The sequence below is a fragment of the Grampus griseus genome (assembly GCF_964374135.1).
Source record: "Grampus griseus genome assembly, chromosome: 14".
In the NCBI taxonomy this organism is placed as follows: Eukaryota; Metazoa; Chordata; class Mammalia; order Artiodactyla; family Delphinidae; genus Grampus; species Grampus griseus.
In genome coordinates this window covers 76,562,043-76,580,739 of record NC_139008.1, presented here as the reverse complement: position 1 = coordinate 76,580,739, position 18,697 = coordinate 76,562,043, and the positions used below count along the sequence as shown (strand labels likewise).

General features: G+C 40.9%; 1 protein-coding gene across 1 annotated transcript in view; it reads right to left on the bottom strand.

The window, feature by feature from the left end:
* Positions 1–1,325: 1,325 nt before the first annotated feature.
* ARFGEF2 (ARF guanine nucleotide exchange factor 2) overlaps positions 1,326–18,697 on the bottom strand; it is a 99,044-nt gene continuing 81,672 nt past the window's right edge. Inside the window, exons 32-39 of the mRNA XM_082669799.1 lie at positions 17,729–17,867; positions 17,566–17,620; positions 16,277–16,391; positions 13,251–13,381; positions 9,276–9,444; positions 7,534–7,672; positions 5,546–5,663; positions 1,326–4,990 (exon numbers count right to left, since the gene is read on the bottom strand). Of these exons, the coding sequence (XP_082525925.1) occupies positions 4,814–4,990; positions 5,546–5,663; positions 7,534–7,672; positions 9,276–9,444; positions 13,251–13,381; positions 16,277–16,391; positions 17,566–17,620; positions 17,729–17,867 (1,043 nt within the window). The 3' untranslated portion in view covers positions 1,326–4,813. The remainder of the gene's footprint in view (positions 4,991–5,545; positions 5,664–7,533; positions 7,673–9,275; positions 9,445–13,250; positions 13,382–16,276; positions 16,392–17,565; positions 17,621–17,728; positions 17,868–18,697) is intronic.

The following is an 18,697-nucleotide window of genomic DNA, read 5'->3' as shown; positions in this document are numbered from 1 at the left end:
ATCAACCGGCGCAGTGAGATGCAGTGTGGTTGGTGTGTGTGTACTCTGAAGACAGAGTCTGGGTCAGAATCCCAGCTCTGCCACTTCCCAACGGTGTGATTCCCCGCCTCGGTGGGCCTCTTGGGCCTCAGTGTCTTCATCTAATGCCGCGACCTTCATCATATGGTTGTGGTGAGGTTTAAAGGACTTCCTGTAGGCAAAGCACTTAGTAAGGTGTCTGGAGTGCTGTAAACATCGATAAATGTTAATGATGTTGGGATTTCCCTGGTGGCGCAGTGGTTAAGAATCCACCCGCCAATGCAGGGGATACGGGTTCGAGCCCTGGTCCAGGAAGATCCCACATGCCGCGGAGCAACTAAGCCCGTGCGCCACAGCTACTGAGCCTGCGCTCTAGAGCCCGTGAGCCACAACTACTGAACCTGCGTGCCACAGCTACTGAAGCCTGTGTACCTAGAGCCCATGCTCCACAACAAGAGAAACCACTGCAATGAGAAGCCTGTGCACCGCAACGAAGAGTAGCCCCCGCTCGCCGCAACTAGAGAAAGCCCGCGCACAGCAACAGAGACCCAACGACCCAACGCAGCCAAAAATAAGTAAATAAATTAAAAAATGATGTTAATTAACATCATTAATGTTAATGAATGAATGACATTGATAGCCTGCTCAGTGCTAATACCCCGAAAGGGCAGAAAGTTAGCACAAATCCTTCTACACAAAGAGCTCTTCCTTTTTGGATTTCCTTCTCATTTAGGTCCCCACAGAGCACTGAGTAGAGTTCCTGTGCTATACAACAGGTTCTCATTAGTTATCTATTTTATATATAGTATCAATAGTGTATATATGTAAATTCCAATCTCCCAGTTCATCCCACCACCCCACTTTCCCCCTCGGTATCCATATGTTTGTTCTCTACATCTGTGTCTCTATTTCTGCTTTGTAAATAAGATTGTCTATGCCAATTTTTTCAGATTCCACATATATGCATTAATATACGATATTTGTTTTTCTCTTTCTGACTTACTTCATTCTGTATATGACAGTCTCTAGGTCCATCCATGTCTCTACAAATGACCCAATTTCGTTCCTTTTTATGGCTGAGTAATATTCTATTGTATATATGTACCACATCTTCTTTATCCATTCCTCTGTTGATGGACATTTAGGTTGCTTCCACATCCTGGCTACTGTAAATAGCTGCTGCAATGAACACTGGGGTGCATATGTCTTTTTGAATTATGGTTTTCTCTGGGTATATGCCCAGTAGTGGGATATACTACATTAAAAGCAGCTTTACTTTTTAAAACTTTATTGATTTACCACCTGATTAAAGCATGGGATATTTATTTTAACAGTATTATACATAATATTTTTACATAGAAAACTTTACATAGCATTTCGTATTATATAATTCTGCTTATTCTTTCAAAAATGTATACATCCATTGGGCAAGGAATGCTTTTCATTAAATTACCAATATTAAATGCACTTAATCATCGTGTATAGATTAAACAAAAGAAGCTATTAACTAACTTTTAGGCATTTTTATGGAGGTAAAACATACATTTGCACATAAAGAAATATTTGATGCAAATATGCAGATAAAATTTTTTAAAAATTAGAACACTGAGAAAAACTACACTTTTGATGAGTGTCTTTTTTTGAGAGCAAGGATTTCCATATATAGTCATTCTTTTAAATATTCAGCTTTGGTTTCTTTGTTTCCCAAACTACAAAGCTGCCAATAGCAAAATTCCAAGATTTCATATGAGTTCAAGCTATATCTACTTTAACACAAATACTAAAACAGAATTCAGAAAATGCAGTATTAAGGATCCAGCTTCTATTTAAACCAATACCCATTTGCATCATAACAACAAACGTCTGAATGAGATGGCCATACTTGCATTTGTCAGCAGGTTCCTTTAATAACTATAAAGACTACTAAATGTATAGCCATAATCACAAAAGAATGACGAGAAAGTTTAGGGTTTTTTTTTTTTTTTTTGCATTTTGTACAAAAGTCACCTCTCAGAGGAAAATGTTGTTTCCAGATATTATTATACAATTTCCACTATGTGTGTTCTTTGCTTGTATGTGAGGAGTAACAGGGAAAAGGTGTATTTGAGGTGTAAAGATGCATATTAGAAATAAAATTTCCCATCCACCGTTTGTTGTTAAGATGCCAAAGCTGGTGATCTCCCTAAAGGACAACAAAGAAAAACAAAACTGCTCAAAGCAGCAGTGCTGTAACAAACGAAAACTTCTCCAGAGACTCAGCACAAAAAATCAACACTTAAAGCATGCTGAGAAAGAAATAAGGCCTTGGAAATGTGTCGCTCTTCTCCATAACCCTGTGAATGAATGGCCCCTGGCCCAGTGCTGCAGGGTCACCACACCCCTTTCACTGGCGTGTGAGTGGCACAAGCCACGTTCACCGTGAGCTAGAATAGATTCATCACAAAAGAGAACTTAGGTTGAATGACTTACTACTGAAGTAAGGGATTTCCTCTGTACCGACAAGAAAAATCACCCTAAATGGTTTTACATCCAGTCTCTAAAAGGTCTATGCTGGTACAATTCAAATGCCTTATTCAGAATATAGAATCTTTTAAAAAACACAGCTGAAAAGAAGTTCAAACCTGAATGTTTCGGGAAGTGACAAAACGTGCTTACACATTTCCTACTCTGCGAGAGGGGGCAAAAATGAAAGAGAAGGCAGGAACACACGGGCGAAGTCTTGCAGTCACATTCGGTGAAGAAAACGTCACATGAGAACCTCAAAAGGAAAGGAAAAATCTCCACCTAGGGACGCAGCTGGACAGAAAATGTAAGTATGAACAAACCCGCATGCTCCACCTTTATACCTTTAGTGCAAATGTCAATGGAGACGGCTGACTTGCGGAGGCTATGACCACCACAGTACCAGTGAGGACGTCTCAGCGTGTGGGGTCCATGCTTCAGGGTAAAGATGTAACGGATTCCAGGACCAGGATGTCAAACGTGCTAACCTTTTCCATTCACAGTAAAATATTTAGCAGGTCCTTTCCTGCTAAATTCCGTAGCCCCTCTTCTCTCATGTATGTAAATAAGGTAAAAACCTAAACCTGCTCTTTTTTTTCTTTGGTAGAGAAATTAAAACACTTTTGAGGAAAGAAGAAAGTAGACAGAGTACTACAGTTGGCCAAAACCAAACATCGCTCAAGGCCGTTAGAACACAAAAAATGTAAGAAATCGGTCTCTTAGTAAACAAAAGCACCAGAAATCCTTCTCTCTAAAGAAAAACTATCCGATTGTTTAGATAGGTTCCCAACTTACTAACTTCTAAGGCACCAGAGTTGACATCAATACAACCCAATTTACAGGACTACAGGGCGTAGGGAGCAGTCTCCACGCGTTAATAACTCGGCAACGCTTCTAACGCTGAGTGCTGCTCTCGGTGAGCAGGGGATGAGAGGCCAGAGATGAAGCCTGTGTTCTTTCTCACTGACTCAGAATAAAATTCAGCTCCCAAATCTACTGCTTGCAGGCTTCGGGCGGTATTCCTAGACCGCCAGCTTTTACACAAGCTGCACCAGAATTCAGTTCTCCTGCAGCTGAGAGTATTGCACCGTCATTAACGTGATAGGGACCCCAGAATCTAACCCTTCCAAAGAATTCAGCTCCTTGGTTCAAATTAATGGAAGCACTGAACACAGGCCATCTCCTGCCAAGGTCATGGTCAGCTGTGCTGGCCCACAACAGCACAGGTCTGCTCGGGTTCAACCCATGACACGTGGCTGGGGGAGGCTCACAGGAGCCACCCTTCTCACGCAGAGCCCCCAGCCCCTCTCTCTGGAGGGACCTTGCGTGGGGACTGTGCCCAAGCAGGGACACTAGTCACTGGTACACTCACTATCCCGAGGTACAAAGGAAAGGGTTACTCAGGTATAAATTAATTCTCTTAAATTACTACTTCACTTTGTTACTGCTTCATATATTAGATGGACAATGTATTCTGGAAATTTTAATACCCCTCCACAAATACTTACTTCATTGAAGACTAATCATCTTCATTCAATTGTTGACTTTTTCCTATAGACTTTTTCTCCCCCAGTTACTAAAACAGGGAGAGCCAGGAGGCACTACATTTGTTTTTTAAAACTTGCAAGCTCTTAATTCTAACTTAATTACTAAACTCTGCCTTCAATCAAATCCTCAGTAATATCTTTTTTGTCAAATGCTTTAAAAATCACCCAGACGTTAACAAACGAAACAGAAAAAACCAAAAAACCCAACCCTTTTCCCCCTACCTTTCCCCAAACTAATATAACTACAGTTGACTCACAACTGACAAAAACACTCAAACTTCTCTAGCACACTCAAACAACAAAACATCCCAGCATATTTTAGGTGGCACTTAGCCGTTACAAGAAATTTTATTAACATACTCTCTAATAATCACGAACCTATACAGCTATGCTCAGTATCTTCAAGGAGAGCGACTTCCTCTGACAGAACATCTACAGCCAATCGTGGGACTTTGCTTGAGAATGACGGCAAGTGCAATGACAGATGTGACAGGCAGTTCAACTGGTAAAGTGGAATGACAGAGATGAGACAGACTCCCCACCTACTGTGTTAACTGGGTGCGCAACTGTTTAGGGAAACACCACAACGCCTCAGTCGGGGACTCTGATGGAACCATCTTTATCCAGGCCACGCTGAGCTCCAGGATGCCGACTTTCTACGGTCTGACCCTTCCCGAGATGTGCCAGGCAGAGGCGGCGAGGTGACAGTGCTGCAGAGCTGCAGCAGTGGCCCGGAGGGGCCAGGGCTACCATACTGGTGATGGGGTCCCTGGTACCTGGGATGGCTCTTCTGGAATCCATATCTTATACACAACACCTATCCTTAGGAAGAACTTCCGCAGAACTGCTCGGAGCTCAGGAATCAGGTCAAACTGCATAATTTCACACAAGTAGGGGTAGTACATTGAAGCATGTGCTTTAAACTTGAGGTGGGAGAAACAGAGAGAGAGAAAATTAGACATGGAACTATTTTTTGGCACTAGTTTTTCAAAAGTATTCATCTCACCCTGGAACTTCTTGCAAATAATATTGGTGTTTTTTCTGGTTATTAGAAAGTAAGTGCAAAAAGTTTGTAAATTAAAACTTCTTTTAATTATATTTAACTCCTAACACAAACTATTTGGGGACAACCTTGCTACCAAAGTCAACTTTCATTTTAGTAAATCAAGTCTCCAGTTCTAAACCAGTGTTTCACAATCTCAACCCTCCCTTCCAACAAAGCCACACTGAAAATCACGGTAGCTGTTTAACAGCAACCTGCCTGGCTTCAACTTCAGCCTTTCTCCGCTGAGGCTCTTTGAGAGAAAAAGCCCCAATAACCCCAGGCGCCCATTGTTTGTAATTAATTAACTTCTCTCTGATGCATCTAGAATGGTGCTAGTTACGTAACCATCCTTGGAAGAATGAGGAAAGTAGTTACTTCAAAGTCTCAATGAAAAGCCAACCCAAATCCCTGTGAAGACATTACTTGTTTATACCTTTTCATCGTTTATTTTGAGGGTTTTTGTTAGAAGTAACAACAGGAGACTTGTCCACGCCTCCCGATGGCTTTCAGAGTTCACCGTGATGAAATAGGCCAGCGCCTCGCTGCACACACTAGAAGAATCAGAGGGGGGTTGCGGGGGGCGATGTCAAATAAAAGAGGAACATCTCACATTTCACTAGAGTGAAGAACTCTTTATTCTTTTATTATTCATTTATTTTTTAAAAATCTTTTGGCTGCGCTGTGCAGCATGTGGGATCTTAGTTCCCCAACCAGGGACTGATCCCATGGCCCATGCTGGAAGCATGGAGTCTTAACCACTGGACCGTCAGGGAAGTCCCAAGCACTCTTTATTCTTGCAATGAGTATTTAGTGAACACCTGCTCTGGCTGTGCCATCTTGAACAAATCCTGAGCCTCAGTTTGCTCAGCTGTAAAATGGGAATAAATAACTGTACCAAACTCAAGGGGCTGCTGTGAAGATGAAATGAAGCAAGTACATTAAACGTTAGTCCAGTGCAGGCCTGGCACGTGGCTCAATCAGGGTTTGCAGCACAATCAGCACAAGAGCCTGTTACCCACAGTTAACCATGAACTGTCTTTCTTTTCCCACATCGCACACAACGGCTATTTTTAAAACATGTTGTGCTAAAAACATTTATGTATCTCCTTTAGAGAAACTTTATGAGACTATGTAGGTAGTTCTCTTTTGGGCTTGATGTAAATTGAAATGAGCTGCTGATGTCCTCTTTAATTAATTCATTTTTCAGTTTATGACTTGTCATATATTCTCATCGCAAGACGACTGAAAAGTGCAAAAAATTATAGAAGAGAAAAAAATTCCCATAATTCCGTCATCCTAAGAGACACATAACAATATTCTGGAATAGGAAATATTCCAGTTTTTTTGTCTGTGATTTTTAAAAAACATTACTGAAAAACCACAAGTATATATGGTTTTACATCCTGCTTTTTTGTGGTGAAACTTGTATTATGAGCATGTTCCCACATCAAGGAAAATTATTTTTAAAAGACTTCATTTTAAAAAAAGTTTTATTTTTGGGGGGCCACGCTGTGCAGCTTGTGGGAACTCAGTTCCCTGACCAGGGATTGAACCTGGGCCACGGCAGTGAAAGCCCGGAATCCTAACCACTAGGCCACCAGGCAACTCCCCAAAACTTCATTTTTAAAGGCTGCATAATATTCTATCATAGGATATACCACAATGCAGTTATCCATTCCACAGCTGAGTTGCTTTAAGTGTTTTCTCTTTATAAGTAAGTCTGCAATGAATGTTCTGTGTGGGAATGCTGATTCCCTAACAGTGGATTACTGAGTCAAAGAAAGAGACTGAACCCTTTAAGGCTCTTGATATATATAAAATGCCCCCTGATTTCCAGAAATTGGAGAGTGAGTGTCTTTATCTCGTGTTTGCCAGCACTGCATGTTAATGTTTTCAAATCTTAAAGGAGCGAAAGGGGGCTTAGACACAGCATCTTGCTCACAGTTGCCCAAGACACTGGGTGGCAAAGATCTAGTTCTTTGCAGGGGGCTCTCTCAATGCCATCCACTGCCGGCCCACTGCTGCATTTCCACACAAAGTAAGTACATCCTGGTACCCACACGATTCTAATATGTTCCTCTGGGGAAGAAGGAATGGTGGGATGTTAGAGCTGACAGTGCTCTAAAGAGGACCCAGTCAGGACTTCAATCCAGGCTGGATGACTCTGAGCTCAGAGCACTTTTCCCTGCCTATGTTTCTGTGCTTTAAACAACGTTGAATGGAAGAAATGAGGCCCTGCCCTCTTCAGGGCATTAAGAAAAGTGAAATAGAAGAACCAGATAGGATGAAAAGACAAAAAGGAAAACAGTTGGTGAGGGTGTCAGCATATAGGTATTTTTCTCCTACTCTTTTCAAATCACAGTATTGTTATGAAGCATCTGTGTATTACAGGTAAGAAATTTAATCAGAAATCATTCTTACGTTAAAAGTCGCTGCTGTATTTCTTCCCAGGAATCCCTGCGGTTCTCATCGACATACATTCGAAACAGGATCCTCAAACAACAGGCCAGGCTGCTGGTTTCTTGTTTTAGAAGGTTGGGTTTAGACTTGCCCTTAAAACCTGGAGATCAGATATAGTCGTATAAATAGTGCACACTTCCAGGGTAATGCTGAGAAATCACGTGGGAAACTAATTGAGTTACTTTAGGAAATACTGAAAGATCTCACATTTTTAATACGGCTCAATTGTGATACCAGACGAGGCAGCCCTGACATCTCATCCTCCCCACAAGACACACTTTGCTCAACACCCTGAGTTGTTCTCCATTTAGACTCTGCTCACTGGCTGGTGAAGCCATTCATTTCATCTTCTCAAGTGTAACAGCTTTTAAGAATTCTAGAATGTCTCTGACTTGCTAGATTTTTTTCACAAACCACATATAAGAACACGTTTTGTTTTTGTTTTGAGAACCAACATGATAATTATTTTATTTTTCTAGCCTTCCAAATTAGACCCTCCATTAGAGCATTTTATCATTTGAAAATAAGGACCACTGCCCTAGATGAAAACTGCACAGCAGCTCCTGAAATAGCTCCTCAGTGCGTCTCTGTCATCTCTTCTCCCTCTGCCAATCCATCCCACACACATCAGCCAGAACAATCTTCCATAAGTATCCTTTCCTCTGTATCTCATCCCTGAAGAACAGTTTTCTTAAACAAAGCAATACCAATCTGCCACAGAGATGTGTAAACCACTCTTATAAGCAAAATCTTTTTTTTTTGGCCGTGCCATGCAGCATGTGGGATCTTAGTTCCCTGACCAGGGATCGAGCCTGTGCCCCCTGCAGCAGAAGTGCAGAGTCCTAACCACTGGACCACCAGGGAAGTCCCTAAGCAAAATCTTATTATAGGCAAAGACATAAAATACCTAGATAGTTTAAAGATATAGAGAAAAATGACATTTTAAAATTATGGATTAAAACAGGCATTTGGGTGGAAAATTCAAGTAATTGGTAACAATACAAGAATTATATAAAGTATCACTTTTGTACACAGTTCACAAAATGAGACTCCTACCATCACCCCTGCACATACATGTGTGTCTACACGCACACACATATCACTCACTTCCAGGACTTACATATTTATTTGTACAGGTGGGAGAGAAAACCCCTAAAAGCCTCAAAAAAATGTATGAATGCTTTTGTTGCTCCTAGATGACCACACTTTTTACATCATCATACTTAATTTTACATACATTTATTTAGGCTGCGCCGGGTCTTAGTTGAGGCATGTGGAATCTTTTAGTTGTGGCATGCGGGCTTCTTAGTTGTGGCATGCAGACTCTTAGTTGCGGCATGCATGTGGGATCTAGTTCCCCAACCAGGGATTGAACCCGGGCCCCCTGCATTGGGAGTGCGGAGGCTTAGCCACTGGACCACCAGGGAAGTCCCCAACTGTACAATCTTAACCTAATGTAAAATTTCTTGCCCTTGCTAGATCAATTAAACTCTCCCAATTCATTTTTCCATCAAATACTTACTGAGAGTCTCCCGTGTGCCAGACAATATTCCTGGTACTAGGATGAAATTTCCCTTCTCTCTCCCTCAAGCATGAAATATCTGGTAAGTTATTCCAGCTGTGTGTACCATGCCAGGAATTTTCCAAAGGCTTTAATGTTTTAGGACAGTGACCTGTCTCATCTGCTGTGCTTCCTCCCTTACCTGCTCGCCATAGGACAGTCCGTTGCTCGTAATTGGAGTTGAAGGCCTTTGAGAATGAATGGGACTCCTGCAAGCAGTCTAAGAGCTTGAAGAGGTGCTGGGAAGACATGCACTTATACATGCCCTGGTCCTCTGTCTCTATATGGATATCTGCATCCAGCGTGTCTTGCTAGAGAGGGGAGGATAAGAGAGCTAAGTAAAGAAGATGGAATGGTTTTGGACACTGTGGTATCAGACAGAGATCATCATAACTCTCCAGAAGTCCTCCTCTCTATAAGGTACACTTCATTCCTCAATACCCGGAAATGTTTTCCATTTAGACTCTGCTCACTGGCTAGTGAAAGAATATGCTGAGCTCTTGCATGACGGCAGGCTTTGCTGGCCAGAGTTTCAGATTTGTCAGTACTGCCTTCATTGCATGAACAGGAGTGTGTACTTCTCCAATTATTTCACTACAGGATTGCACTGTCCTCTTTTTATTTTATAAAGAAATTGGAAAATGAGAAAATCAAACTGTAGTGCACGTGATAGAAGGTGTGAGTCTCAAAACATACTCACTGAAAGAAAGAAATTGTTAAGCAAAGCCCAAGTGGCACCTTTAGCCTCATCACGTGATTAATGAACTTTAATAAGATTGACAACTGTGTTTTCAAATGTGAAGGGAAAAACCATAGAAATAGGTATGGAATGCTAGAAATTTTTATTGAACATGTTCTCTAAAATAATTAGGGATTATTAGATATAATTAAGGATTTTTTTTTTTTTTTTTTTTTTTGCGGTACGCGGGCCTCTCACTGTTGTGGCCTCTCCCGTTGCGGAGCACAGGCTCCGGACGCGCAGGCTCAGTGGCCACGGCTCACGGGCCCAGCCGCTCCGCGGCATGTGGGATCCTCCCGGACCGGGGCACGAACCCGCGTCCCCTGCAACGGCAGGCGGACTCTCAACCACTGCGCCACCAGGGAAGCCCCCATAATTAAGGATTTTATATTTGTTGAGCCCTCTAGGAATAGACCACAACCCTCCCTAGAAGCCAGAGGTTACAAAAGGGCAGAGTTTGCAATACTCCCCAAATTGATCTATAAATTCAATGTAATCCTTATCAAAATTCCAGCTGACATCTTTGCAGGAATTGACAAGCTGATCCTAAAATTCATATGGAGATGTAAATGACATGGAATAGCCAAAATAGTCTTGAAAAAAGAAGCACAAAGTTGGAAGACTCATACTTCCCTATTTCAAAACTTACTACAAAACTACAGTAATCAAGACAGTGTGGTACTGGCATAAAGAGAGACATATAGATCAGTGGAACAGTACTGAGCATCCAGAAATAAATCCTCATATTTATGGTCAAGAGATTTCCAACATGGCTATCAGAACAATTCAGTGGGGAAAAAACATCTTTACATCAAATGGTGCTGGGATAATTAAACATCTACATGCAAAAGAATGAAGGGAGACCCCCTATCTCCCATCATATACATAAATAAACTCAAAAATGGATCAAAGACCTAAATAATAAGAGCTAAAATTATGAAACTCTTAAAAGAAAATGTAGGCCTAAATCTTTGTGACCTTGAATTAGGCAATGCTTTCTTAGAAATAACTTTAAAAGTACAAGTAACTAAAGAAAAAACAGTAACTTGGACTTTATCAAAATTAAAAACTTTTGTGCTTCAAAGGACACCATCAAGAAATTGAAAAGACAATGTACAAAATGGGAGAAAATAGGTCAAATCATACATCTATCTGATAAGAGACTAATAACTAGAATACATAAAAACTCTTGGGCTTCCCTGGTGGCGCAGTGGTTGAGAGTCCGCCTGCCGATGCAGGGGACACAGGTTCGTGCCCCGGTCCGGGAGGATCCCACATGCCGCGGAGCGGCTGGGCCCATGAGCCATGGCCGCTGAGCCTGTGCGTCCGGAGCCTGTGCTCCGCAACGGGAGAGGCCACGGGAGTGAGAGGCCCGCGTACCACAAAAAAAAAACAACTCTTACAATTCAATGATAGAAAGATAGAAAGAACCCAACTTAAAACTGGGCAAAGGATTTGAATAGACATTTCTCCAAAGATATACAAATGGCCAACAAGCACAAAAGATGCTCTACATCATTAGTCATTAGGGAAATGGAAATCAAAACCACAAAGAGATATTACTTCACACACACTGGGATGGTTATAATAATTTAAAAAAAAAAAGACAATAACAACCACTGGTGAGGATGTGAAGAAATTGGAACCTTCATACATTGCTGATGGGAACGTAAAATAGTCTAGCTGCTCTCGAAAACAGTCTGGCAATTCCTCAAAAAAGGTAAACACTGAGTTACCATATGACCCAGCAATTCCACTCCTAGGTATATACTCAAGAGAATTAAAAACTTATATGCACATTAAAATTTGTATAAAAATGTTCACTGCAGCATTATTCATAATAGCCAGACAATGGACACAACCTAAATGTCCATCAACTGATGAATGGATAAACAAAATGTGGTACAGCCATACAATGGAATATTATTCAGCCATATATAAAAATGAAGTACTGATACATGCCACAATACGGATGAACCTGGAAAACATTATGCTAAGAGGCCAGGCACAAAAGCTCACATATTACATGATTCCAGTAATATGAAATATCCGGAATCAGACAAATCCATAGAGACAGAAAATAGATTAATGGTTGCTAGGGCTGGGGCAAGGAGGGAGTGGGGAGTGACACTGATGGTTAGGGCGTTCCCTTTTGCAGTGGTAAAAATATTCTGGTGCAGACATAGAGAATGGACTTGAGGACATGGGGAGGGGGAAAGGTAAGCTGAGACGAAGTGAGAGAGTGGCATGGACATATATACACTACCAAATGTAAAATAGATAGCTAGTGGGAATCAGCCGCATAGCAAAGGAAGATCAGCTCAGTGCTTTCTGACCACCTAGAGGGGTGGGATAGGGAGGGTGGGAGGGAGATGCAAGAGGGAGGGGATATGGGGATATACGTATATATGTATACGTACAGCTGATTCATTTTGTTATACAGCAGCAACTGACACAACAATGTAAAGCAATTATACTCTAATAAAGATGTTAAAAAAATATTCTGGAATTAGACAGTGGGGATATTTGCACAACTCTGTGAATATACTAAAACCACTGAGTTGTATACTTAAAAAATAAAACCAAAAACCAAATAAGGACAGCCTTTGTGCTGGATCTGGCCAACAGATGTATTTTTGTTGATCAATAATTATAGTATTTAATAAACAAGAGATGCCCTATATGAGAAAAATCTTGATTTCTGACTCCTCTTGAAAAACTGGAAGACCATCCCAGATTGAGCCACCTGACAGCAACTTGCCCCTGGAGCTGGAGGTGGCTGGGCTCTGGCGGGCCTCAAGCTCGGTGGTTCCCATTGTTCCACCCAGCCTGCCGCTCGCACTCACAGCATCTCCCAGCCCCTGAAGCACTTAAGTTTGCAACCCATGGTGTAAGGTTACTGTCCAACTTTTGGACACCAAATTCTGTTTCCAAGCAAACCGTATATATAAAAGGTTGCACATAGAAAACAAAAAAGTGCACTTCCTGAAGGAAAAATTGGTACCTTTATCCACATATTTTCCCTCCCAGTGATTCATGGTTAAACTGTATATCAATTATAAGGAATAGTCCCTGTGATTAATAACACATTTTTTTCGAAGCACCAAGGTGGGGGGTGGAGTCTGAGTAGTAGTATGCTGGTAAACTGGCTCTCGGTGAGGGTGGGGGGAGACAATGCCTGATTTTTAGCATTCGGTGATTTCAGTGGTGTAAATACTCCCATCGTGGCCAATTTTAAGTTACTAGTACCCTGTCACTGAATGTGGGCCTGGGAGGAATGAGCATGCTGGGCTCTTGCAAGCCAGTCTCACCAGGCTCCAGCACACCACTGCATCTGAACAACCTCCCGTCAGATGCCCTTCTTCAGGCCACTCTCACCTGGGCAGCAACCATGTGCTCTGCATCTTCCTTTTTGCTCGTTGCAGGGTAGAACACAATGTTGTCAATGGTCTGTATCAATTCCAACTGGACCACGCACTTGATGAGGAGGCTGGCAAACAGTTTCTGATCTATATTAGATGATAAAGATTAACCCTAATAATGATTCAGCCAGTACTGAATTCACTGAGCTCTGACTATGTGCCAGGCATGGTTCTTGATGCTGTGGCATAAACAGTGAATAAGCTGGACAAAAATCCCTGTTCCCGTGGCAGAGACAGACAGTAAACAAGCTACATAAGTTAAGATGTAGTACGTTAAACAACGAGGACATCAGGCAGGGATGGGGATATGGTAGGGATGGTCTCAAGGTGGGGATGCAAGTTTAAACAAGCTGGTCAGGAAAGGTTCTCTCTGAAAATGAGCTCCCTGAGCAAAGACCTGAAGACGGGGAGGGAGTCAGCGATGCAGGTCCCATGTCTTCTGGCACGTTTTTCTGCTGCCTGAAGGGTCACTCCTACAGACCAGCTCTGGACTGTGTTCTATCCACAGGAGGCTACAGGTTCCTGTGGTAGCCGGGAGCCGACTCTCCAAAGGGCTGAATCTCAGTCTTGAGGAGCGGGGTGGGGGGCGGGGGAGGAGGGTGTGGCTTATTTAAGCTCTTAGTTCCTGGATCACTTTCTGTCTGCCCTGGAAGTAGTAGCCGCTTCCCACATTTTCTGCTTCCATATCCCTCAGTCTTCTCCTACTTCTTTCAGTGGTTAGCCCTCTTTGACTAGTTAACAATTCTTCTTTTTTTTTTTAATTTTTTAAAATTTATTTTTTTATTTTCATTTTTTTGAAACAATTCTTTATGTAGAATTTTCCCTGTTCAAATTATCAGTGTGGTTTCTGCCTACTGATTAGACTCTGACTAATGTCTCATCTTCTCAATCCCTGGGCTCAGGGACAGCCCATGTCTGGCACTTACAAAGTTGGCTGATTTGACTACAGTAAAAGTAGAGCTTCCTTTTCAACTTGTTAAAGAATCAGAATGTTGAAAATATTAAATAAACATTAAATAAAAACAAGGAGTTGGGTCATCTTCAAGCTTTTGAAAGCGACTGTGAAATTATATATATGCATATAAAAATTCTCCATGCAGAATTAGTTTTTTTTTTTTTGGCCACACCGTAGGGCATGTGGGATCTTAGTTCCCCTACCAGGGGCTGAACCCAGGGCCCCTGCAGTGGACAGTTAGAGTCTTAACCATTGGACCACCAGGAAGTCCCCAGAATTAGTTTTAATTGAAAAAGTATAGAGTGGAATTGCAACAGATTTACATTTAACATATGCCAATTCAATGACACCATCTTGGACCAAAAAGAAAAAGAAAAAAAACAATACAAGTGGTGTAAGAGATTCTGCCTGCTGCTCTATTCACTGAGCTCATGCCCAGAAGGGAGGCTGAGATGGGAGCCTGGGAGAAACAAAGCACTGTTCCTTGGAGGAATGGCAGGGGTCTCAAGCCCCAGGCATCTCTTAGAGCATAAACATCTTGCTGCACTCAGTGGTTCCATTTAAAGAAATGTCCACTTGCCCCTCCCACACAAGCCAACCCCTTTATCTGGGGCTGATGAGGAAACAGCTTCTCTCCCTGGACACTGGAGAGACACTGGCTATGCTGCAGACACAGAGGAGCAGCCCGTCAGTCTCCAACATGGCACCTCCTGAATGGATTCCATATTTTTTGTGCCTTCAAAAGATAACAGTGACCACACCGGGCTTTGCCTAATGTGCTGCTTCAGAAGTTTAATGTCAGTGTGAACACCTACAAACTGGCACGTTGAGAAGAGGCTGAAACTGCTATGAAGAAAAATAATGGGGACCACAACTTTAAGAAGACCAGACTAACACCTGAGAAGTTCCAATTTCTCAGTCAGCCAAAAGGGTCTGAATCCCAACTCTACTACATATTGGCAAGTCATGTCATCTAAGGCCCAGTTCACTCAAATGTAAAACAGTACCGCCTCAAAGGGCAAGCATAAGGATCACGTGAGAGCACACACATGGGACACACAGTGCTGTGCCTGGCTGAGAGCAACTGTGAAACCTATTTGTTTAAATGACAGACAGGGAAACACACCATAAGCAACATTAAGAGAGAAATTAGTAAAAGTAATTTGAAACTCATATCCAGAAAAGGGATATCTAAGACATAAAGAGCCCTCCCACCCAAACCAATAAAAAGACAACAATCAATACAAAATGAACAAAGATTATGAATACATAGCTCATAGAAATTGTTCTTAAACACATGAAAAACTGCTCAATTTCACTCATAATTAGAAAACTGCAAATTAAAACTACTCAAAAGATACCAAATATCACCTACGTATTCCCAGAGATCACGTAAATAAGTACAACCTTAATAGGCAGCAGTGTGGAATTATCTATCAAAATAGCAAATGCACTTTCTCTTTTAACCTAGCAATCCTTTTTTCTGGGAATTTACCATACAGATAAACTCACAAATAACACATGTATTAGGTGATTCAATGCAGTACTGTTTATAACAGAAAAGACTGGGAATAACAGAAACGTCCAGGTAGGAACCGAATTAAGCAAATAATAGCACATCTACAAGCTGGGGCAATGTACACAATAGTACAAAAGCGCGTGAAAGCACTTTAGGTACTGATTTTGAATGATCTATAAGCTATATTAAGTGAAAAAAGAATAACGCACAGTATTCTATAATTTGTATAAAAAGGAGTGGAGAATTCATATATAAACATAGGTACATATTGTATGCTTGTGTATGTGAATATGCATGTGCTTGCACATGAGCAAAATGTTTCTAGAAAGGTACATAAGAACTGGTGACATTGGCTGCCATGAGGGAAGGGCAGACTGAGGCCCAGGGGTGAAGAAAGGCTTATATCCTGTTTACCTTTCTGCACCTTCTGAATATTTGAATCATGTAAACATGTTACCTATTTAAAATAAATAAATAAATACAAAAACAATAAAGAAAGTGGCCTTACTTGCATACGGTCTAGCTTTCCAGCTGTCATCGGTCGGGTTAGAGAGTTGGCTCTGGCCTCTCTCAGAGGCATTTTTATCTATGCTGCTTAAAGACTGGTGGTCCAGATCCACATCCTAGAAGTAAACCGGAGAGAAACACAACGTTCATTTCTCGGTCCACAATTCAGTACCTGGGCAGAGATGAGCCTGTTTTAACACTGCTGGCCCAACTTGAATCTGTGTCTTGCTCAGCTTGAAGTATAGAAGTAGCACTTCTCAGAGGTTGCATAGGAAAGATTACCAATTTCAATTACTTCTCCCTCCCATTAAAATTTCACACTTTCTGATTCCAACTTAGACGGCATTTCCCTACGTACTATGAGTTCATGATGAGTGTGACAAATTTTTAATGAGCTCAAGTTCAAAAATAAATGAGCACGGTAGCTAGGCTTTTTTTTTTTTAAGTTGACAGTAGAAAGTTAAAAAACAGAGAATGTTTATATAATGTGCTTCATTTTTAAGTTGCTATATCCCAAATGCCTTTTAAAATCTAATGGCTTTATAGGTACTTGGAAATAGAAGCTAATTAGACAAACCCCCTTGTAAAACAAAGTATTTTAAAGTGACACTTGAATTAGAACTCTTTTATGGGACCTTACACAAAAAATAAAAACTACTATTTCATTGGTGGAGAGGAAAGTGCTCCTTACGTAGGAGGGCAATAAATAAGGATAATGACACCAAAGCAATCTTTGTAACAGTGAAACACCAGAACTGACGAGAGTGTCCAACAAGGGAAAATTCGTTAAATAAATTACAATAATGTGCAGCCACTGAAGAAGCTGTTCTCAGAGAATATTTAAGAATATGGAGGGACTTCTCTGGGGGTCCAGTGGTAAAGATACCACACTTCCAATGCAGTGGGCGTGGGTTCAAACCCTGGTCAGGGAACTAAGCTCCCACATGCCACGCACAGGGCCCCCCAAAAAAGGAACATGGAAAAATGCCCACAGTGGTGTTAAGTAACACATTATGTACGAAGTGAGCCCAAATTGCAAGCATGTGGGTTGTGTGTGCTCAGTCACATAAATAAGAAAACTAGAAGTGTTTTGTGGTTTTTATTGAGTGAAGTGACTTATTTCCTTAATACTTTTCTGTACTTTCTAAAAAATATTTTAATGAACATAGTGTTTAGCTCTTATAAACTTTTCTACTCACTTCCCATCAGAAAAGCACAAACCCTTTGGGCTGCTTAATTTTTTACTATAATATGTGATCAGAGAAAAGACAACTGAAAAAAAAATCCTACCAAATGTTTTTCTGATGGATCTTCCTCCATTCCTACAGGTCTCCATGTCAGCAAACTAAAGAGAATGCAAGAGAAGGAAATCAATCAATGTGAAGGGCAACCCAGAGCTTTAAAATAACCACTGAAAGTAGAAATAAACAGCAGTAATCACATTAACACTTACACATGTGGGATGGTTGTTTTGAAAATATCCAACATACAATTGCATGTTTTGTCCCAGACGTCAGAACTGAATTTCTCTCCATTGGATATTACTAAATTTTCTAAGCAATTTGTACCTGATCGAGCCAATTGCTCATTATCTGCAAAATAAAACATCTATCATTGAACTTCAAATGCTGTTTTGATTCCAACCTGATTGCTGATACTTCCTATCGTGAGGTAGAGACAATGCAACTGTTTGGGCTGGTTGGCTTCTAATTAATGAAGCATTGGTACGGACAGTAAAATTTTAAGTAGGCTATAAAGAGGCAGAATTATTTATCATGCTATATTGCTAGGGATGGAAGAAGGTGAACATTTTGCTACTTAACTAACTGGCTCCTTGTTTGAGAAATGGTAAAGTAAGACAGAAAATATTAGACCAGTGTTTCTGAAAACGTAGTCACTCAAACATTACATTTCCAATTTTTGCTGTTTATTAACTATTTTATCAGTTACTTGAAAACTGAGTACTCTTGGAAAAACTTAGCTAAATTACGCCTTGTCCTAAGCCACATTTATCTCTGGGATCCAGGTCTAATGTGCTACGCGGGTATTTTTCGTAATACATACTAAAATAAACACGTAAGTACTCAAAACCAAAAACGTCCATTGATGAAGCTGTTGATCTTGATTCTCACAGTACATTTAAAAAACATTTTATTTTAGAAAAGTTCAAACATACACAAAAGTAGAAAGAAGAGTAATATACAAAGGTACATCTTCTGAGATTTAAAATTTACTATATCCCACCTTAAAAGAAATGCTTTATAAACTGACTTGGTGGAGAGACTGTTTTTATTTTCTAATTAAATTTTAAAAATACACATTTTCACCAATTAAATTATACATTGTACTCCTTGGCATTCTATCCATGCTTTTATATACTGAAAAAATTAATCTCTCGTTAAGGACTACGTCAAGAAAAATG